The sequence below is a fragment of the Stenella coeruleoalba genome (genome assembly GCF_951394435.1).
Source record: "Stenella coeruleoalba genome assembly, chromosome: 3".
In the NCBI taxonomy this organism is placed as follows: Eukaryota; Metazoa; Chordata; class Mammalia; order Artiodactyla; family Delphinidae; genus Stenella; species Stenella coeruleoalba.
The window spans coordinates 145374407-145398067 of NC_137148.1; the positions used below are offsets into that span (position 1 = coordinate 145374407).

General features: G+C 43.7%; 1 protein-coding gene across 9 annotated transcripts in view; it reads left to right on the top strand.

Annotated features, from left to right (window-relative positions):
• The window catches only part of DOCK2 (dedicator of cytokinesis 2), a 416438-nt gene that overhangs the window by 21986 nt on the left and 370791 nt on the right, over nucleotides 1–23661 (top strand). For 7 of the 9 annotated variants that reach the window (XM_079918428.1, XM_079918432.1, XM_079918435.1 and 4 more), the window contains 5 exons: nucleotides 5973–6056; nucleotides 16148–16188; nucleotides 17261–17316; nucleotides 17808–17904; nucleotides 20439–20587. In XM_079918428.1, coding sequence (XP_079774554.1) covers nucleotides 5973–6056; nucleotides 16148–16188; nucleotides 17261–17316; nucleotides 17808–17904; nucleotides 20439–20587 — 427 coding nt within the window. Of the gene's footprint in view, nucleotides 1–5972; nucleotides 6057–16147; nucleotides 16189–16795; nucleotides 16960–17260; nucleotides 17317–17807; nucleotides 17905–20438; nucleotides 20588–23661 lie in introns of those variants that run through there. The other 2 variants (XM_079918434.1, XM_079918433.1) reach the window with 2 other exon arrangements.

The following is a 23661-nucleotide window of genomic DNA, read 5'->3' on the forward strand; positions in this document are numbered from 1 at the left end:
TCATTTCTTTCCAAGGCCTCTTCACTGATGTGATCACTGCTTTCACTGCATCTGTAAGTTCTGATAGGTTGTATTTTAATTTGTATTTGTCTTAAAATATTTTTTTATCTCGCTGTGAGTTCTCATTTGACCCACTGGTTGTTTAAGGGTATGTTGTTCCATTTACACGTATTTGTGAATTTTCCAGTTTTTTTTTCTGTTTTTCATTTCTAGCTTCATTCCTTTGTGATTGGAAAAGATGCTTTGTATAATTTCAGTCTTTTCTTAATTTATTGAGACTTGTTTTGTGGCCTAACATGTCATCTATCTGGAGACTATTTCATGTGCACTTGAGAAGAATGTATTCTGCTATTGTAGGATGGAATATTCTGTATACGTCTGTTAGGACTAGTTATTATTTTTTAAAATTTTATTATTTTTGGCTGCATTTTGGGTCTTTGTTGCTGCGTGCAGGCTTTCTCTAGTTGCAGCGGGCTGGGCCTACTCTTAGTTGTGTTGTGCAGGCTTCTCATTGTGGTGGCTTCTCTTGTTGTGGAGCACAGGCTCTAGGCACGTGGGCTTCAGTAGTTGTGGCAGGTGGGCTCAGTAGTTGTGGCTTGCAGGCTCTAGAGCGCAGGCTCTGTAGTTGTGGCACATGGGCTTTGTTGTTCCGTGGCATGTGGGATCTTCCCGGACCAGGGATCGAACCCGTGTCCCCTACGTTGGCAGGCGGTTCTTAACCACTGCGCCACCAGGGAAGTCCCAGGACTAGTTATCTATAGTGTTGTTCAGGTCTTCTGTTTCCCTACTGATTCCATGCCTACTTGTTCTATCCATTATTGATAGTAGAGTATTGAGGTCTCCAATTATTATTGTAGAACTATGTATTTCTCCCTTTAATTGTGTCAATGTTTGCCTCATATATTTTGGTGTTATATTATTAAGTACATATATTTTTGTAATTGCTATATCTTCTTGGTGTACTGACTCTTTTGCCAATATATTATGTCCTTCTTTGTCTCTTGTAACAATTTTTGACTTAAAGTCTATTTTGTCTAATGTTGGTATACCCACCAAGCTCTCTTTTTGTTACTATGTTTGTGGAACTTCTTTCCCTCATTCTTTTATTTTGAACTTATTTGTATCTTTGGACCTAAAGTGAATCTCTTGTAGACAACATATAGTTGGATCGTGGTGGATTTATGTATGTATGTATGTATGTATGTATTTATTTATTTATTTTATGGCGGATTTAAAAAAAATCTTTTCTGTAAATCTCTGCCTTTTGACAAAAGGGTTTAATCCATTTACATTTAAAGTATATACTCATAAGGAAGGACTTCTTCCATTTTGCCATTTGTTTTCTATGTATCTTACATCTTTTTTTGTTCCTCAATTTTTCATTACTACCTTCTTCTATGTTTAACTGATTTTGTCTGGTTTACTGTTTTTTCCCTCCTCTATATTTTTTAGTTATTTTCTTAGTGGTTAACCTGGGTTTTACCACCAGTATCTTACGTTTATAACAATATAGTTTAAGTTAAAACCAACTTAGCTTCAATAGTATACAAAAATCTCTGCTTCTATATAAGTTTGTTTCTTCCCTTTTGTATTGTTGCTGTCACACATTACATCTTTATACACCCTATGCCTGTTATCATGGATTTGTAATTATTGCTTTCTGTATTTGTCTTTCCAATTGTCTATCAGTGATGGAATCCCTGTTTTTGCTTATCTCTTCATTTCTCCTTCATTTTTGAAGATAATTTTGTGTGATATAGAATTCTTGGTTGACATTTTTTTTTTCCTTCAGCACTTTAAATATGTCATCCACTGTCTTCTAGTTTCACTGGCTTCTAAAAAGAAATCATGTGTTAATTTTATTGAAGATTCATTGTACATGATGAATTGCTTCTCTCTTGCTACTTTTAAGACTGTTTCTTGTTCTTGACAATTTGACTATTTTGTCTTGGTATGGATCTCTTTAAGTTTATCCTGCTTGGATTTCATTGAGCTTCTTGGATGTATAGATTCTTGTCTTCCATCAAATGTAAGTTTTTGACCATTATTTTTTCAAATTTTCTTTCTGCTACTTTCTCTTTCTTTCCTCTCATTATAGAACTCCCATTATGTGGATGTTGGTGTGCTTGATATTGTTCCACAGGTCCCTTAGGATCTGTTAATTTTTCTTCATTCTTTTTCTTTCTGCTCCTCAGTCTGGCTAATCTCAATAGACGTTTTTTTTTGTTTTTTTTTTTTTTGTTTTTTTTTTTTGCGGTACACAGGCCTCTCACTGCCGCGGCCTCTCCCGCTGCGGAGCACAGGCTCCGGACGCACAGGCTCAGCGGCCATGACTCATGGGCCCAGCCGTTCCGCGGCATGTGGGATCCTCCCGGACTGGGGCACGAACCTGCGTCCCCTGCATCAGCAGGCGGACTCTCAACCACTGCACCACCAGGGAAGCCCCTCAACAGACCTATTTTTAAGGTCATTGGTTCCTTCTGACTGCTCATATCTGATGTTGAACCTCTCTAATAAAATTTTTACATTTGTTATTGTACTTTTCAGCTCCAGAATTTTTATCTGATTCCTTTTTATAATTTCTCTCTCTTTGACTATATTCTCCATTTTCTGAGACATTATACCCCTGGTTTCCTTTAGTTCTTTGTCCATAGTTTCCTTTGGATATTTGAGCATACTTAAGATAATTGATTTAAAGTCTTTGTCTCCCAAGTCCACTGTCTGTCATTCTTTAGGGACAGTTTCTATTAAATTCTCTTTTTCCTGTGAATGGGCCATACTTTCTTGTTTCTCACATGCCTCATAATTTTGTGCTGAAAACTGGATATCTTGAATATTTTGATGTGCTAACTCAGACGTCAGAGTCTCCCTCCTTGCCAGGGCTATTGTCACTGCTTGATATAGATTGTAGTAGTTTGTTTGTTTAGTGACTTTTCTGAAGTATTTTTGTTAAGACTGTATTGTTTGTTGCATGTGGTCAGTGAAGTCTCTAAATGCCTGGAATCGAGAGAAAAAAAACCTAGTCTTTGCAGCTGCGCGCATGTGTGTTGGGGCTTACGTTCAGCACTTAGCCAGGCCATTTACAGCTCTGCCAGAGCCTGCATTTTCTCCCTGTATGGAGCTTGGAGGTCAACCAGAGCTGAGAACTTTGGGCTTTCTCCCATCCTTTTTCAGCATGTGTCCAACTCATCATGGCCTTCTAGATCCCCTGCAATAGGTGGTATTCTTCAAAGCTCTTTATTCTCCAAAGCATTTCACTCCTAAGCCTTTCCTCCCAGGTTTATTAGTGGTATTATTGTTTGACCAAACTTATATTCTTTGCCCTGTATGGAAGCAGGTAGTTCTTTTGACTTTAAATGTTTTTGATCAATGCCCTTTGCATAGCTGTTTCTCTCCCTTAAGAGAGTCCCAAGTCAGGGAAATAAAGGCAAGCTCATGGCTTTAGTCCTTCAGGGAGCCCACAGACAGATCAAAACAAGCAACTACTGTACAGTTTCTTGGGACAAGGTCTGCTCTGCTCCCTCCAGCCCCAGGAACCCACAGGAACACGGAACACCATCTTCAAGACTGCCACTAAGATGGGGAGTAGAGAATGAGATAAGGATAAGTTAAAATGCTACAAAACTTTACCAGGTTTCAGTTGCCTTTTCTTGAGTAAGCATTTGCTTGGTTGCTGTAAACTTTTGACTGTTTTTCAGAGCTCTGGTAAAGTTGATTCTGACCATTTTTGCTGGATTTTTAATTGCTTCTTTGGAGGGACAGGCGCTTGGAACTCCCTATTTCACCATTTTTGCTGATTTCACTCGAAAAAGTAGTTTTTAAATGCATTTTGTTTGTTGACACATGAGGAAACTGAGGAGCAAAGGGAGAGGGAATGAACTGAATCAGTGGTAAGACTACCAAGAGGACTCAGGATACCTCTTATTTAGTTAATCTACCTCCCGCACTGCTTGGTCACATGGTTCATCAGCAGCAAGTCTCTCCTTGGTTCAAAGACCTCTGGGATTAGAGAGACAAAGCAAGGGTCTCCTCGTGGGCTCCGCCACATCCACTCTGCCTCCCTCCATCCACTCCCCCAACAGCGGTCGGCGTGATGGGGTTACATCACTCCCCCGCCTAACAGCCTTCAGCCTTCAGCCTTCTATCCACTGGTGTATTTATACAATGGAATATTATTCAGCCATAAAAATGAATGAAGTAATGATAGTTGCTACAACATGAATGAATCTTAAAAACCTTGTGCTGAGTAAAAGAAGCCAGTTGCAAAAGACCACATATTATATGATTCTATTTGTACGAAATGTCCAGAATAGGCAAATCTATAGAGACAGAAAGTAGATTAGTGGCCGATTGTGGCTCAGGGGACTTTTTTGAGGTGATGAGAATGTTCTAAAATTAATCATGGTGGTGGTTTCACAGCTCTCTGAGTAAATCATTGAAGTATATACTTTAAGTGGGCAAATTGTATCTAAATAAAGCTATTACCAAATCACTAAGTAAAATCTATCCAGCTTCCTGTTCTCTTGGAGTAAAGCCCAAAGTCATCGTGAAGCCCTGCATGACCTGGTTCTTGCCTCTCCAGCATCCTCTGTGTCACCCACCTCCTCCCTTATACTCCATGCACAGCAGTTTCCTTTTTGCTCTCTGAATGTGCCAAGTGTCTTCCTTACTTGGGGCCTTTGCGTATGCTATTCCCACTTCCTGAAATGCCCTTCCCCCCTTTCTGTTCCCATAGCTGACTTGTTTGAATCCTCCATGTATCATCAGCTCAGGGGGTCCTTTCTTAACTACCCCAACAAAAATTGTTGCCTCCTCTATCAGGCCCTATTTGTTTCTTACATCACATGTATCATATTTTGTAACCTTATATTTATTTGTGTATTCACCAAAAGAGCAAGATCAGTGCCTAGCATGTGCCTGGCATATTGTAGGCACTTACTGAATATCTGCTGCATGCATAAATGAGGACAACCTTGTAGGATCATACCATCCATCCTCCTGAATGAACACAACCTTGTAGGATCATACCATCCATCCTCCTGAATGAGGACAACCTTGTAGGATCATACCATCCATCCTCCTGAGGGTCTTTCCTTAAATTGAAACACTTGTGTTTTGATTCACATGTCATATCAAACATCATTGTGTCCTATTCTGTTCTTGAAGATCTTCCAAGCTGGATATTCCTTAAACAAACTTCATCCCTAGGTTAACGGTAATGGCCTGGTCCTCACTTAGCAAGTGATGCTGAGTAGGGGCTGAGCACTGCAATGATATGGTGTAATCTCACATTCCAAGGGATTAGCAGAGGCTCCCATACCACACAGGGGACTCTGGGTGTTTTCATAGCCAACTGCTACTCCCCAGAAGCTGACAGTGTAAATGGGAAGGTAGACAGTGTAAATGAGTGGTAGAAAGACTGGCATTTTAGGCTGCTGTCACCAGGATGGAGTAATTGGGGAGCAGCAGGTAGCTCACAATAGCAGTTGAGAATATGGAAGTTAGATACTGGTTTTCCTGTCACTTCCTAGCCTGATGATTTTGGCCAAATTGTTTAACCTCTAAGCACCTCCATTTCCTTATCTGCAAAATGGGATCACAGTTTACACCTCGCAGGGTTGCTTTGGGAATGAAATGAGAGGATGTGCTGAGCACACGCCAGGTGTACAGTGGGAGGTCAACCATGGGAATGACATAAACGCCATCCTTGTCACTCAGACTGGAGTGCATTACCTGTGCTAGGGAGAGGTCATGTTTGACTAATGAATGGGGGCCTTTGGGAGCCAGGCTGGGCCTGCATTGACTCCTGTGGCAGGCTGTGGTTTTTACATTGGTTTTACATTGGTTTTGTTTAGCCATATGGGCTGCATGGTCATCAGATAAAGTCAAGAAAGGAAGGGCAGGAAGGAGCAGAGATTCTTGGTATCCAGAGGTCTCACCAGGCTGCCTCTCTGTTCCATTTCATTTCACAGCCATATACAACTTCCAAGGGAGCGGAGTCCCCCAGCTCTCCCTGCAGATTGGCGATGTGGTGCGAATACAGGAGACCTGTGGAGGTGAGTCACTGGCCCAGGCGACCCTTGGATGCCAGGAGCTTGCTGATGGTGTTGGGACACCCCCAGGACATACCCAGCACCTCCAGCCCTCTCTTGGAACTTGCACCTCTGTGTGGTCTATTTAAATACATTTTGCTAATATTAGTATTTCAGATTTACTGAAAATAATGCTTTGTTATTGTAGGAATTCATACTTAGAAACAAAAGCCAAACTGGGTGGTTTGATGTTCATTGTGCTCTCTATTTGCCCAGCCATGGAGCTGTTGGGCCCTATGACACCTTCTAGATACACTTCTTCTTCTTTTTTTTTTTTTTTTTTTGCGGTATGCGGGCCTCTCACTGCTGTGGCCTCTCCCGTTGCGGAGCACAGGCTCCGGACGTGCAGGCTCAGCGGCCATGGCTCACGGGCCCAGCCGCTCCGCGGCATGTGGGATCCTCCCGGACTGGGGCATCAGCAGGCGGACTCTCAAGCACTGCGCCACCAGGGAAGCCCTAGATACACTTCTTTATTAGTTTCAACACCATTATAAAGGAATATCAGCATTATTAGGGTTTTGAAGGGTCCAGTAAATTATAATCCTGATTCCAGTTCTGCTGTACATAGCTGTGTGGTTTGGACACTGCATCTGGGCCAGGAAGCAGTACTCACTCCCTTCAGCAAGCTGGGTGCCCTGTCTTGGGCAAAATGGCATCTCTTTCTTCCCACAGAGGTGTCATCTCTTGTGAAGCCAGGTGTCTGTTGGGCTGTGTCCACCATCGTGGCAATGGTGGTGGTTTTTAAAGTTTGCACAAAGGTTAATGGCCTTACACTCATGAGTCAGGCCATTAGAAATCAATGTATCACCTATGTCACTGATAAAATTGACATTGGGAGCACAGCTTGGGTGTAAGTGTCGAATGAGCTTCCTCATGGGCTGACTACATTCAGGCAGGCTCTCCCAGCCCTCACTGCCCAGCTGGGCCACCACGGATCTCCTCCTGTCTGGGCCTCACTATAATCCTGCCGTGTGGAGGGCGTAGAGTGTGTCTTTCCTGTGGTCAGGCAGAGCAAAGAGAAAGGAGGGCAGAGGGGGCTCTGTCCCTGTTTCCCAGCTAATCCCTCAGGTTAGGCTGTCCTGTGCTGGGATGGGGGTGAGGGGTAGGCAGGAGGCAGGTGTGCTACTGTTAAGGAGGCCCCCTCAAGGAGAAATAGAGGGCTGGAGGAAAGGAGTTTGCCTACAGAGCTAGCTATCTTTGGGTTCTTAACCACATAGTGAGTACTCTGCTAAATTCCCATAACATGTTAGTCTAGTTACTCCTCACAGCAACCTGCAGGACAGGTGGTATCTTCAGCCCTAGATTAGCTATATGCAATTAACAGAGCGCCTCTGCAGATTCGTGAAGGAGTGCGTGTCCACATACACACACACACACACACACACACACACACACACATACACAAATGCAAACCAAAAAGCAAACAAACAAAATGCTTTTTGGAGGGAGAAAGAATTTGATATTTGATATTTCAAAGCAGCTTTAAAGGAATCATCATGGGGGAATTGAGAACTTTGTTCACCTTCCTTACGTTTATTTTATGCTTTAGTACTGTTGCTATTTATTTATTTTTTAAGGATTTCTTTTTTAAAATAATTAATTTATTTATTTTTGGCTGCATTGGGTCCTCATTGCTGTGCATGGACTTTCTCTAGTTGTGGCGAGCAGGGGCTACCCTTCATTGCAGTGCACAGGCTTCTCGTTGCGGTGGCTTCTCTTGTTGTGGAGCACGGGCTCTAGGTGCACGGGCTTCAGTACTTGTGGCATGTGGGCTCAGTAGTCGTGGCATGCGGGATCTAGAGTACAGGCTCAGTAGGTGTGACAGACGGGCTCAGTAGTTGTGGCTCGTGGGCTCTAGAGCACAGGCTCAGTAGTTGTGAAATGCGGGCTCCAGTAGTTGTGGCTCACGGGCTCTAGGCACGTGGGCTTCAGTAGTTGTGGCGCATGGGCTCAATAGTTGTGGCTCGTGGGCTCTAGAGCGCAGGCTCAGTAGTTGTGGCTCATGAGCTCTAGGTGGGTGGGCTTCAGTAGTTGTGGCTCATGGGCTCAGTAGTTGTGGCACGTGGGCTCTAGAGTGCAGGCTCAGTAGTTGTGGCACACGGGCTCAGTAGTTGTGGCTTGTGAGCTCTAGAGCTCAGACTCAGTAGCTGTGGCCCGTGGGCTCAGTAATTGTGGCTCATGGGCTCTAGGTGAGTGGGCTTCAGTCGTTGTGGCACGTGGGCTCAGTAGTTGTGGCACATGGGCTCTAGAGTGCAGGCTCAGTGGTTGTGGCGCACGGACTTAGTTGCTCCGCGACATGTGGGCTCTTCCCCGACCAGGGCTCAAACCCATGTCCCCTGCAATGTCAGGCGGATTCTCAACCACTGCGCCACCAGGGAAGCCCAATGTTGTTATTTTGGACATCATGCACTTTTCAGTGTCCAGGCCTCTATAGTGCCCAGTCTGGCCCTATTTTACACACAGAGTGAGTGGGACTGGGGGAGGGGTAGGGATCTGATTCCAAACACCCTGCCCTCCTCCCATAGTGCAATCCTACCCTTTACAAATGTAGTTCTACTCAGTGGCAGATAAGCAAACTCTAGGTGTCTACCAAGGGCAAAGATTGAAAATAAAAACAGCAAGCAAAACAACTCCTCAGTGTCACTTTTGTGCTACTGGATGATAATCCCGAGAAACAGGCAGAGACCTCAGATTTGCAGGTGAAGGAGCAAGGCTCAGGGAAGAGAAATGACTTGCCTAGGCTTGCACAGTGAGCCACTTGCTGTTCTCTCCACTCTCCTAAGACTGCTCCCTTTTCTCCACCCCATGCCTACCAAGGCAGTGAACAGCCTCAGAATGTTTTCTGTGTCCTACATTTTGAAATTCAGATGAGTGTTTTTTTCTTCTTTTCATGCAGTTTCCCTGGAGAAAGTGCTTCAGGGCAGGAAACTGACCACATAGGTTGCATGTAATCAGAGCCTTTCTTTACTTTTGCCTGGCTTATAGCCTGACCTTCAAAAAGACTGCACTTGCTGACTCAAGTCACCTTTGTTTCAGGGATTAACCTCCTTGCTCCGAAGCTCTTTAGTTCTGGTTTCCCATTTAAAATTTTGTTTTATCAGTCTTATTTTAATGCATCCTTGTAATAAGCAGCTACAGTACTTTTCTGGAAAGAGCTGGACATATTAATTTAGCAAGTGATTGCCAGTTCATGACTACTTTGAAAATACATTTGGAAGTCTGTTAGACTGATTCTAGATATCTGAGGAATTGGTATGAAAATTATTAGGATTTATCATGCATGCACTCATACCCATATAGAGTTTTCAAACTGGAATTTATAGGATCCTAAGAGTCCGTGAGGGCCTTAGATGGCTAAGGGCTCTGAGATCAGGCCTGGTCTTATCTTTTTTGCATGCGGGGAGTTCTGCTTATGATTCCAGTTGAAAAACAGTTCCTCTGCAGATATAAAAAAGTGAAAACCATAGTGTTAGTCAAACATTAGTCAAAATGACATAGTAGAAAAAATATGGGTGTGCTTATATCACCGTCTTGCAGAAACCTACTCAAAAAACAAAATCCAGCCAATCGAGAGATGAATCAAAATGTTAAAATATAGGAATTGAAAAGCTGTGATAAGAGGAAATACTGGCAAACATTGAGTCCAAGTGAATTGATTTGTCAAAATTAGTATTAAAAGTCATGGTAGTTACGACTACCAAAAAGAACGTCATTGTTGGAAAACTGTAAAATGTAACCCCCCACCCCCCACCCCGCAAAAAAAACGAATACAGTTGAGAAGTGGAGAGGGGAATGGAATAGAATAGATACAGTCTTGAAGATTCAAAGCACATTTCTCCAGATATCAGCAAGGATTAATTCTTGGTGGTAGGAATGTGAATATTTTTATTTTGTGTTTTTCAGTAATTTTAAACTCTCCCCTCTCCTCCACAAAGAGAAAAGAAAAGAAGGAAGGAAGGAAGGAAGAGAGGAAGGAAGGGAGGAAGGAAGAAAAGAAAGAAAGAAGAAAGAGAAAGAAAAGAAGTAGAAAAAGCATGGGCTTTTGAATCAGAAAGTTATCCTCTGCTCCACTTACCCACTAGCTTAGTGATCTTAGGGAAGTAAGCCTCAGTTTTCTCAGCTGCAAAAATGTATTATCATCACCTTGCTTCTGGGTGTATTATGAGGACAAAATGAGAGAAGTAGAGAAGCTGTTTAGCCTTATGCCTGGCTCCTAGGTGCTCTGTGTTGAATTCCATCTCTTTCCCCCATTAAACAGAGCTACACTGAGACTGGCAGGTATGTATCTATCTTAGCCATATCGCCCAGGGAACACAGAAGGTGACCCTCTGATCTTCTGGAGTGGGTGAGGCTAGCCCTTCTTTGCCTATGCACTAAACTTACTCAGCCAGATGAATGGGGAAAACAAAAATCTGAGCTGAAACCTTAGGCATGAATGAATTTCCTTTCACTAGAGCTCTAATGGTTTTAGTATTTCCTTTTAGATAATATTTTATTGCGATAAAAACTCAAACAATTCAGAAGGGTGCCCATTGCTAAGCTTTCCTAATAGACATCCTAATGCCTATTTCTTTGTCCATATTACATCTCTCAGACTGCCTCTCTTACCCAGAGGCAGCATAAACATTCTGCTTCCTGATTTTAGATGTGGAAAACACATGTGTTTATTAAGTAGTCAGAACTCCTCGTGGGGGAATAAATGTGAAAAAGGAGTGTTGTTTTTCCCCAATCACTTCCTTCAGTTATATTTGGTTGACATCTTTCCAGATATTTAACAACATCTCAAAAGAAGGCTTCAATTCCATATGCAGTTTAATGCTCCTCTCCTCCTTCCCTTTTCCTAGCTTAAACAAGGTTGGGGGTAGAGGGAGCTTGGGGTGCTCTCTCTCTGATTCTTTGACTTCCTGATCAAATAAGCCAAAAGATCAGCCAGTCCCCTGCACGAATAGCCATGTAGCTGGGGAACAAGATGCCAGATGCCCGCTATACCTCTGAGTGAGTCTTCTGGACTGCACCCTTCGCGCTTGGATTTGGTCTGGGGGTGAGAGAGCTCCACCATGCACTCCTAAGGCAACAACAGCTACCTCCGAAGACCAACTCCCATCTCCTGATTACTTGGACAGCGGTGAGGGGATGTTCCTTGGGGGTATCCCAGGTTACTTAGACTCTTCTTTATGAGCCCTTCAGAGGGAATGTCTGCTCCACTCTCAGTTATTTGCTACCTGACTCTTCCTTTCCAGAACAACAGCGAAGGTTCCATTCCATGTACTGATACACATACTTGCCCGGGTCATGGGGGCCCACTCTTAGTGGTGAAGAGAATGGGATTTCTAGACAGTGGTTTCCAAGGTGCTTTTGAATTTCATTTACCAGTAAAATGGAACAAGGGGAGGGGATGAGGGAGGAAGTTGACCTAGCTTAACCTCCTTAAGGTAAGGCATAGCTTTTATTGTCATTGTTTTCTAAAAAATGGGACTATACTGTACATACCATTCTGAGACTTGCGCTTCTCACTTAAAACATCTGGAATTCCTTCTAAGCTGGCACGTGTGAATCACCTCCACCTTGGTTCAGCTGCAAAGAGCTCTGCGTGAAGAGTTCCGAATCTCCCACTTGCTCAGTGGGGTACACCCAGAGCCATGCCGCCTCTTCTCTACTGACAACTCCACCGAGAGTGATCCTGACCCATCTGAGTCCTTTGCTTTTAGGGCACGGTGGGGTGGGGGGTGGGGGACATTATGTGCACTTAAGAGGATATTTTTTTAAAGTGCCACTTTGCAGGGAGATGGTCCTTTGTTTAGATCTGCTCTAGAAACAGGTTGGTATGAAAGGGACTCCATTTTCTTAAGTAAGGCTGTTTCATTGTAGGGAGTTGGTAAGTGAAGTTTTTCTTCCCTTTTGCTTGTGGGTGAGGCTAAAACGTCAGTAAACTTCCATTATGTTGAATTTGAAGAATGTTTCATTTACTTTGTTGTTATGGGAATATGTTGAAATGACTTCACACACACAAAAAAAAAAAACCCACAAAAAAACAAAAAACAGGGCTTCCCTGGTGGCGCAGTGGTTGACAGTCCGCCTGCCGATGCAGGGGACACGGGTTCGTGACCCGGTCCGGGAAGATCCCACATGCCGTGGTGCGGCTAGGCCCATGAGCCATGGCCGCTGAGCCTGCGCATCCGGAGCCTGTGCTCCACAACGGGAGAGGCCACAGCAGTGAGAGGCCCACGTACCACAAAAACAAAAAACAATATTCAAATTCTGTAGGTTCTGGAAATAAAATAGAAAATATGCCTAAGTTTCTCTGGTTAATGATGATGATGATGATTATGGATTTTTAACTGACATATGGTATTTAGTAATTTTTTTAACACTTACCATATGCCAGGCACTGTACAAACTCTGAATTGCTTATCTAATTTAAGCCTATGAGACGGGCACTATTATTGTTCACATTTTACAAATAAGGAAACTAAGGCTTAGAGAAGTGCACTAACTTGTCTAAGATCACGCAGAAGTTCAGATCTTCATTCAAATCCAGACTTTGATTCCAGAGCTCATACCCTTAACCACTGATTGATACTGGCTTCTGTTACATTCTTCTTAATGTTATTAGATATTTCAATCAAATAGGAAAGTGAAATACACCCAGGCACACACCACTCAAATAGATATTAACATTTTTCCTTGTTTAGTTCATACATATATTTTTAAAGAAATAAACATTTTAGGTGCAACCGAGATCCCCTGTTTACCCCTCTCCTATTGCATTCTTGTCTTTTTGTCCATTCTTCAGGTAACACTCATCCTGAAATTGGTATGTCTTCTTCCAGTCTAAGGTTTTGTACCTTTACCAGATGTGTTCACCTTCATAATTCTGTTTAAACAATAGTTTGTGCAACAGCCGTGTATGGTAGCTGTTATTGTCCTTATTTGACAGGTGAAAACACTGAGGCTTAAGTGACATGACCAAAGATCACGTTGCCCGGAGAGGGCAGAGAGAGGACTGGATTTCTAGGATGTGGATTCTTGTTTGATGTTCTGGGATGCTTTTAACCTCTCCTCCTTTTTCCCCTCCCCACGCAACTCCTGGGTGATTAGAGAAGTTAGGTACATTTCATTTTGATATTTGGAATGTGGGAAAGGAGGACAGTTGGAGTTTATCATTTTCCATAAGAATGGTAAAAAAAAATTTCCTTTCCTCATATTCCCCAGGATGCACTTTGTGAGTTTTCTGTTTATAAAGTTTTCATGGATAGGGTTAGACAAAAAAAGCCTTTTCTATTACTTAACTGAAAGGGCATTAAGCCAGGGGATGCGTCCTGGGGTGTGGTAAATGCTGTGTTACCCTGAGCCTGGTTTTGATCATGGATTTTGCTATGTGTGCCAACTATTGTTATCTGCCCAGTCAGGTCTTGGAGTACAGCCAGATATAACTGGCCAGTGACCAGACTAGGGAGTGGACATCAGGGGTCATAGAGATCAGTGATTCAGCAGGGTTGGGGATATCAGAAAAAGTCCTAAGGACAGCTCTGATGCAGTGGATGCTTTATCATCATCCAGCAAGTGGAGATGGTGGTAAGCCTGTCTCGTCAAGGATCACTGGGGATTTATTTCTGAGAGCACCCAGCCCAATGTCATGTACACAGTAGGTGCACAGTCAGTGTTTGTTGAACTTAAACCTGGGAGCCAGAATGTATATGCTGGCGGTAAGCGTCAGTCGATTTCTTGCTCAGGAGTGAGTTGAAGTTTTGCAAATCAGGATACCGACAAGGGGTGGCAAGTCACTGATTCTCAAGGGTGAGAGAGGGCAATGTCACTGGAATTCAAGGGTCCCAGATGGAGCCCCTGTCGTGGAGAGCCAGATGTGGGCAGACTAGTGGTCACTTGGTTGTTTTCCTACTATCTGGTGGATTTTGGTGGCCTTGGCCAATAAGGTGGATTCAGGTCACTGCAGCCAAGAAACCCTTAACTGTATCTGTGCTTTAAGAGAGCATTATCTGTATCTGTGTTCATCGCATGGGGGACAATGTGGTGGAACAGCTTTGAGGGCTGGCTTTGAAGCCACAAAGACTTGCCCTTGAACCCTGGCATGTGATTTGGCCCAGTACCTCAACTGACTTGAATCTCAATTTCTTCATCTACAGAATGGGAATATTACTTAGCTCACAGTATGGATATGAGCACTGAATGAGAGAATACATGTACAACACTTAGCATATAGCTTTGTGTGCATTAAGATTCCCTGATCAATTAATGGTAGCTAGTAATGTTACAGAGATGCTCTTATATCTTGTTTGTTGAATGGGAAAGAACTGCAAATAAAGGAGGTTGTTCTAGTGCAGTACTAGAGTGTCACCTCCAGAGTCAGATGCTTGGGTTTAGGTCTTAACTGTATTACTCACTAGCTGTGTGACCATGAGCAAGTTGCTTAATCTCTCTGTGCCTCTCTATTTTCATTTGCAGAATTGAGGCAATAATAGTACCTACTTTATAGAATCATTGTGAAGATTAATTTATAATTTGAAAAAAACTTTACCAGAGTTCCTGGCACACAGCAAGCACTATTATTAATATAATATAAGCATTATTGTTCACAGTTAATTATTACAGATAGTTATAGGGAAAATTATTAGAGGAGTGTGAAAATAGAATATGTTCTTCGTGAAGTAGAAAGTTTTCCACCACTGGAAGTACTTAGTGGGGTTGTAGTTTTGGGGATTCAGATGTTGGGAGGATGGAAGTATTAGGCAAATACCATGCTCCTTCTCCTATTAGACAGGAAGCACAGTATGATGGCTGTTTACGTTTAGATCCTGGCACTGTTACTTACTAGCTGTGTAACTGTGGTCAAGTTACTCAACTTCTCTGTGCCTCAGGTGGGCCACTCTTCTGTAAAATGGGATAATTGAATTTCCCGCCTCATGTGGTTGTTATGAAGATTAAAAGGCTTCATATATGAAGAGTGCTTAGAACGTTTTTTTATTCCAAACCTGAGATTCTTTCTCTCCAGCCTCCGTTCCTTCCTTTCTCTCTCCTTCCTTTTCTCCTTCTCTCCTTCCTCTACCTTTCTGTCTTTCAAAATAGGAACCACTTTGGGCCCCTTTTGCTTTAGAACTTTCTTTATGACCTGGCCCTCAAGCTGGCTCATGACCGGGAGGGGTGACTTTGCATTTTAAGTTGTTTGTTTTGGAGCTTTCATGTATGTCTGTTGAGAACATATTTCGACAACAATCTGTCAGCCCAGTAATGAGGGTTTGCTAATGAGGCGCCTGACAGACGCTTTTTATTTACAGAGATGACAAATGCCACTACTTGGCTGTGCTTGAATCATTTCAAAGGCCAGTAGGCTCATTATAGTCATCAATACTTGCTATACTGAGGTTCATTTTGTCCGAGAACTGTGTATAATTTGGATCTCTGTTAATTGAGTCATTTTTGATATTCCTGCAAAGGGAAGAATCTCTTAAAATTCCTGTCATTTTACCCATCCCTGAACTTACCTGTTTTGTAATGACTAACTTCTGCAAATCACATTTTAGACACAATTTGCTGCTGTTAGAACTGCGGCCATTATTTTAGGATGTTCGCCAAACTCCCTCAGACATTCTCAGTCTTTCTTTGTCCCTAAGGCAGAGGTTGAAAACATGCATATGAACACAGGAAGGACCCAGGCAGTTAATGGAAATAAGTGAGGGGCTAGGTAGAGGCTGGTGAGTTGGAGGCGCCTGCTTTGTCTGATGGGACCAGCTGCTTCTCACCACTAGCCAACTGCAACCATGCGGGAGCACTGGCCACCGTCTCTGGGCCTCCTGTTCTTTCAAAAGAAGGATGAAATTTGCATTTTTATGTGAAATCCCTGTATTTGTGGATGCTTTTTGGAGATGTTGGCAACTAATTCAAGAAACTGTTGCATCCTAGGGCTTTGATCTGTACCTAAGGTGTAAAGCACTTCTCAATAGTTTCTTTGCCAGTGAAAAACAAACAGCAACAACAAAACCCAGCAAGGAACTTGTACGAATAGATGAAAAACCTGTTTCTTTGTTTTCTCTTTGCAGACTGGTATAGGGGATACCTTCTAAAGCACAAAATGTTGCAGGTGAGGTCAATTTGTTTTTATTTGGGACAATATTGGATGTCTGTACATGACCCTGCCAGCCCCCTGGGCACTCATCTCCCACTGTTGCTCCTCTGCAGACTGATTCCATTCCTCCCTCCTTGTGTCCTGTGATTTCCTCGCTGTGCCTCAGTGCCTTCCCCTTTCACTCATTCTTTAAGGTCAACCTCCAGAGCTCTCTTCTCCCTGAAACTTTTCCTAATATGCCAGTCACATATGATTTTTCGAGTCCTGTGGAATCGTGCATTTTTTATTTGAAATTTATCTCCTACTGCCTTTCTTTAGCATTGCTTGGGGCATTCATCATTTCCTCACCTATGTGTGCAACATGACTCAGAAGGGACAGGTCCAGTCTCCGCCCTCAGGGAGTTCCCCTGCCCCAGCCCCACAGCACACCGCCATCTCCATGGGAGCAAGCGCCTGCTTTGCTCATCTCTCTACATCTCACAGTGTCTAGCGCAGTGACCGGATGTCCCCAGTGTACACGCTGGCTGAATTTATGAAGGAATTTCCAAGTAGTTGATCAACTTCTCTTAACGGAGCTAAGCTTATAGAGCAAGGAAATAATAGATGCTTTTTCCTTCCTCCATCCTGAACAATAAAATAAATCCAGAGAGAAAGAGATCTCAAATCAAAGCAACCCATATGCAACCAGGGACACTGTTGCCTCAGGACCTGACCTTTCCTGACTGTGAAGGGTGGCTGCTGTCCCGGGCAGGAGAGGTGAGAGGCAGAACGCTATTCTCCCTTAGAGTGAGTCTTTCAGGCACTCCAGCCTTGCCCATCTGATAGGGTGAGTGTCCGCAATGGGGTTGGAGCATCCTTTGGAATCTAGGGCTACTGTGGGATCCTGAACAACTGATAAAGAACTGGAGAGGAACCAGACCTGAAAGAGTAGATTTGGCACCTACCACTTGTTCTCTTGGACTGAGATTATTCCTGTAAAGTTTTTACCAGCTAGCAGCTTTCGGAAAAATCATGAAGACCTGGGGTCAGTTTTTTTCTGTAGGGACAGGTCATGCTATCTCACCTTGTCTTATCTTATCCCCAACAGGGCATTTTTCCTAAATCCTTTATCCACATCAAAGAAGTGACAGTGGAGAAAAAAAGGTATTTGCCACCCTTCCCCACACTTGACCCTCCAGTGGCTCGTGGATGTCACTGTCCTGTCTGCTCTGAAAACCTGACTGGGCAGATGTGAAGGATGCCCAGCCGATCCGCCTTCCTTGTGCTGTTTATTTATCTTCTTTCCCTCACTGGATGGGAGACCCAATGCAGATTGATTCGTGTTCAGATCTGATTCTGAGGGGGTTTTAGTAAATTTGGAGAATCACACTTTTCACTGGCAGCTGCCTTTGAACTGAATTAAAGTAGATTACTCCTGAATAATGAGCTTGGAGGGCCCACCCGATGAAGGAGGACATTAAAAAGGAAGTCCCTTGCATCTGCATAATGTAATTGGTGTAGACATTAGAGGTGGTTTAGTCTCCTGCCAGGAAGGCCCCTCTCAGCAGCTGTAGCTTAATGCAAATTTGCCAACATCTTATCTTGTTAGCACCTGGGTCTCAATTTCACACCAGTTTCTCTCCCACCTTAAATAGAAATATCGAGAACATTATTCCTGCAGAAATTCCTCTGGCACAAGAAGTGACAACGACACTTTGGGAATGGGGCAGCATCTGGAAACAGCTCTACGTGGTAAGACTCAAAACCCTGCTCCCTGGGATGGAAGCTTCTTACAGTTTTTGGCTTGGTTCAAATATGGAATTTAGCCTTGACATAGTATAGCAAACAGTATGAGGCTATCAAGGCCCAGAGAAGTTAGGTGACTTTCTCAAAGCCATACAGCGAGCTAGTGACAGAGCCATAGTGAATGGGCATCTGGTGTGATCCTTCTGTTTTTTTTAAACTACTGAAAAAGTCATCAAACTTGAGTATGCTTAAGAATCACCTCGAAAGCTATTAAAAATACAGCTTCCTTCAATGGGGCTCTGCATTTTAATAAACTTAGAGATTTTGATTTGGTGGTCTGCCGATAACACGTTGAGAAATACTGTTCTCGTATATTAATTAACTAATGACTGTTGTCCTCAGATCTATGAGGGAGCTTTGACCCTGGAAAACAAAGAGCGTGTTTTATACGAGTTTTCCCTGTATTGAAGTAAATCTAATTTAAAATCCTCCTTTGATGTTTCTAAAACTAATGAAAGTGAGCAGCTAAGAAAACCATTAAACTGAGAGTGAAAATGTCGACCAAGGCTCACTGCATATTTGTTACAGCATCGTGTACACCTGCTGTTGCACACGCTCTGTTTGTGGAGTCACATTTTATGGTCATAAATGTTGACTCCCATGTGGATATTTCATCATATATGGTAATGGGCATATTCAGTTACCATTCTATAAGTTTCCCAAAGGTTGTTAGGACAGTTTAGGGGGCAAACAGCAGACTTGAGGCTAAAGTGATTTATTATTTATTTCTACCACCCCTTTTACACATCACATACACAGGCACCGTGGAAGCTTGGCATTTTCCTTAAGAAATCTTTGAATTGCAAGTCCATCATGCCCTTTACCCTAGTAAAGTGATCCTTAAACCTCCAGTTTCATGATTCTTACCATATCTGCATACCACCCATGAAGTATTTACTTAAAACCTAAGTTGTCTCCCTTTTTAGTAAACTTAAATGACTTACATAAGGAACTTTACAACATACTGTGTCATTCCAACAATCCTCCAACTCTCCAACACCAACTGGATGCCCTATAATTCAATTCAATTCAGTTCTAACACTGACTCCCCAGAGTTTAAGGGCTCAGTTCTACACGACTGCCCTCTCTTCAGATGCCAGTTGCAAGTCCCAGGTCCCAGGCTCCCCACACATCTGTCCAACTTGGTACAAATTCGGGGACTCCCACAACACCCCTCCAACCTCACCTCAGGTTCCGTGTGTCCTTAGAACAACTCATAAAACTCAGGAAAGTACTACTTTTACAGTTTTATTATAAAGGATACAACTCAGGAACAGCCAATGGAAGAGAGACACAGAGGAAGGTACTGGGGTAGCGATGGGCACAGAGTTTCCGTGCCTTCCCCAGGGAAGGCGTGCCACCCTCCCAGCACATCAATATGTTTACCTTCTGGGAAGCTACTAGAACCTCGTTGTTCAAGAGTTTTTATCCGCATTTCATTACATAGGCATGATTAAATGATTGAATCAAGTTCCAACCCTTCTAACCTCCCTGGAGGTTGGGGGTTGGAGCTGGAAGTTCCAACCCTCTAACCACATGGTTGGTTCCTCTGACAGCCAGCCCCCATTCTTGAAGCTCTCTAGGACTCATCTCATTAGCACAGACTCAGGTCTGGTCAAAACAGGCTCGTTGTGAATAAGAAAAGACACATCTATCACTTAGAAAATTCCAAGCATTTTAAGAGCTCTGTGCCAGAAACTGGGGAGAAAGACCCAATAGGTATATATACTTTTATCACTTCACACGTGCTTCCCAAATGCACAGTCAAAAGCTCTTGGCACAGTTAGAACATTATTCAGATAAATACACGAAAACAAAACAATGTCATCGAGTAGTACCTGTCAAAAGCTCGGAGCCAAAGAACTTCTCTCTCTTTTTGTTAAAAAAAAAAAAAGAAATTAACAAATGTGAGAGAGGGGTTAAAGTCATATTGCCATGAAACTGCAACTTTCTCTTGCCCTTAAACAGAAGGATGGGAAGAGACTAGAGGAGAATCACCATATGGGTCCCTAATATGTGTCTTTGTACCACCAAAACCATCTCATGTCCCTTGGGTTGTATGCATGTTACACTTGGGGGAACACTGCCCTAGAAACAGGCCTTCTGCACCAGAGCAGTGGCCCTGGTTCTCAGCCTTAAAGGGCCTGGCCTCTGAGACCTGCATTGCAGCAGATGTTCTTGGCATTCCTATTCAACATGTAACTTCTTGGATAAGAGTCAGAAATAACCCCTCTTTTTTTAAACCAGGAAGTGATTGGCATTATTACTTTTGCTTTTGAGAAACGCCTGTGGCCCTGGGGGAGGAAACATGTCAATGACTCAGACCACCACCCAATCCCTTCACAGCTGGGTAGGGGCCAAGAGAGGCACTCGAGCCATGGCCCCTGAACATGCATGCTTGCCTTTGGCCCAGTTTGCCAGATGGAGGCCCAAGACCTTCGGTGCAGGTGACTGCGATTGTTTCCTGTTTCTGCTCCTAGGCCAGCAGAAAGGAGCGGTTCCAACAGGTGCAGTCCATGATGTACGACCTGATGGACTGGCGGTCACAGCTCCTCTCAGGAACTTTGCCCAAGGACGAGCTGAAGGAACTGAAGCAGAAAGTCACATCCAGAATTGACTATGGCAACAAGTAACGTCTCTTTCCTCCAAAAAGATGTTTTCTTTCCCCACCCACCCCACTTCTTCCCTTTCTCCCTATGAGAAGCTAGGTTTCATTTTTAGATGCGAGTTTGCCACTTTCTATTTGGGAGAAGGCTGTTACCGACGACCGTGCTTGTGTGCCTTTGCTATCACCCTCGTGGGACCCAGGGACGTGCAAGCGGAGAGAGGCTTGCTTGTCCAGTGGTTATTAGCCGGCTAGAGATTCAGGACACTCATTTAACCTACTTCCAAGGGGCTGGGGAGCACAGTCATGCTGGTTCACTTTCGGCTTAGTTGTCATTTTATTCCTGCATTTACAAAGCTCTCTCTTAAGTCCCAATGTGAGACTTAATGTCCCTTCCTCGTCCTACATTAATCTAAGCCACATGCCATCAGCTAACTCATATGCACAGTTGCAAAAGCATTTCCTCAAAGGGAAAGAAGCAGAAATTGGTTAGTTTGAATGCTGTGAAGTTAAGGAGAGTGTGAAACAATTTTTTGAGGCAGGACAATGCACTAATAATAATAGTAATGAAAATAACATTATAACTAACACTAACACCTAATCCAAGCTTATCATGCACCAGTCTTTAGCTTTGTGTTTCACATCCATTGTCTTATTTTTTTTTTTTTAATTTTTATTTATTTTTTGGCTGTGTTGGGTCTTTGTTGCTGTGCGTGGCTTTCTCTAGTTGTGGTTTGTCGCGGTGTGCAGGCTTCTCATTGCGGTGGCTTCTCTTATTGTGGAGCACAGGCTCCAGGCGCACGGGTCTCAGTAGCTGTGACTCGCGGGCTCTAGAGCGCCGGCTCAGTAGTTGTGGTGCACGGGCTTAGTTGCTCCGCGGCATGTGAGATCTTCCCGGACCAGCACTCAAACCCGTGTCCCCTGTACTGGCAGGTGGATTCTTAACCACTGCACTACTATTAATTTTTATAACAACTCTATGAGGCATGCAGTTTTAGTATCCTCATTTTTTCAGATGAAGAAGCTGAGGCTCTTAAAGAGGTTAACTAACAGGTCCAAAGTCACATAGCTAGTAAATGGCAGAACCAGAATTTAGACCAGGCAATCTGACTCTAGAGCCCCTGGGCCTCACCATTATATACTAGTTGGATAACATTTGAGAACTGTAAAGGCCCTCCCCGTCCTGATTATGTGAGTGCTCTCCAAACATCCTACTTACTTGTTTATTCATCCCAACAACAAACATGTATTAAGCGCTTATGATTGGCCTGATTTCCTGCTAGGGTTTTTGAGGCCACAGAAATAAAAGTTCCTGTACACTAAGGGACCACAGTCCAGTTAAGAGTGAGCTACAAGTAAACTATTGATATGTATTGTGGTAACTTTGATGGCTTAGGAGGCAAGAGCATTCTTAATTCAATTTGGAGAAAGAAGTCAAGGAAAGCTTCCTGGAGGAGGTGACCACAGTTAAATTTTGAAAGATAAAGAAGTGTTAAGTAGGTTTTTAAAAAAAGGGAGGCTGAGAGTGCATGAGAAAACATAGCATGTTCAGAAGACTGCAAAGTGGATCAGAAGCCTGGAACATAGGGCCTGAGTGGGAAATGGAAAGAGCCTATTAAGTGGGAATAAAAAAAGAAATTTTCCCAGCAGCCAGGCTTCCTTGCCTTTGTCACACGCACTAGGAAGATGATCCAAAGAGGAAAGCCAATGGGTCCAACTTATGGCTGATTCCCATCCCAGGGGCACGATCCCTCTGCTGGTTCCCCTGCTGGCAGCTGGCAGGCGAGTCCAAATCTGCTTATTGTGCTCATCATCCCAAAGTGACAGGAAGGGTTTGCTCTGCAGCTGTTGCTGCCATTGGTACAGTGATATCTTTAGCTGAGCATGGTTGCAGCTGGGACGTGGGAACTGAGGACGTTTTGCTGCTTCGCAGTAATGGCGTCTGTGACCTTCAGATGTTTCCTCATGGGGGCTTCTGACAATAAGGACCAAGGATGGAAAAAATGGTCACCACTCTTAGGAAGCCTTCCCTGATTTTCCTCCACCCCCCCCTGGCTGGGTTAGGCACTCTTGCAGGCCCTTAGCACCCTGACCAGTAATTACCTCCTTACCGGCCTGTCTCCCATGCTGTTTTGGGAGCTCCTCTAAGGCAGATGCATTTCTATGTGCTGGGCATAGGATCTGCATGCAGTAGGTGAATGGTGGTGAAAGGAGAAAGAGGATCCTCCCTAAATCAGCCTCCCTCCACAGCATCGCCTGGATCAGCACCGTGCTTTCAGTTTCAGTCAGTTGCCTTTGGGGAAGTGAGAGACATCCTCGGAGACAGAGGCCCTGAGCTAAGGGGCCCCTTGTTTCTTGCTTCACTTCCCTGATGACTTCAGCTGGAAGTGAGAGAGATTTGTGCACCTTAAATTAATATAGGCCTGGTGTCTTGGGGGTTCAGAGCTCTGATATGGGATAGGCAGCTTCCTGAAAACCAGAAGGCCAGATTTCAGGTCAGAGTGTCAGGAACAGCAAGAGGACCATCAGCCTCAGGCTGTGAGAGTCAGGGAAGCAGGACTCTGAGTCTTGGAGGACTGGTCAGAATCAGCCTGTTTCTTCCCCCAGAAATTCCATTCCTTCCTTCAGCTATCAAACTTTTGTCGAGCACCCGAGAGGCCCTCAAGACACAGACATTTACAAAATACAGCCTCTCTATGCAACAACAACAAAAGGCAAGCAAAGAGAACTAATAATAACTTTCTGAGTGCTTACTGTCTGCCAGGTACAGTTTTAAGCACTTTCCATGCATTAACTCGGTTAAGTCTCGCGACAACTCTGTGAGGCAGGTACTATTATCATCCCTATTTCTTAGATGAGGAAATGGAGGCTCACAGGCTGATTAGGTCATTTTGCCCAAGATGCACTGGAATTTGAACCAGGTAGCTTGGCTCCAGAGTTCAAGCACTTAACCACTGCATTCTACTGCCTCCTGTGGACTATGAGGATTAGTAAGAGAAAGAGAAGTAAGCAGACAGTTGAGTAAGAAGTCACGCGTTTCATGAGAGGAGGAAGCGTGAACAAGAGGGTGGGAGGAGACAGGGCAGGGTGTGACACCT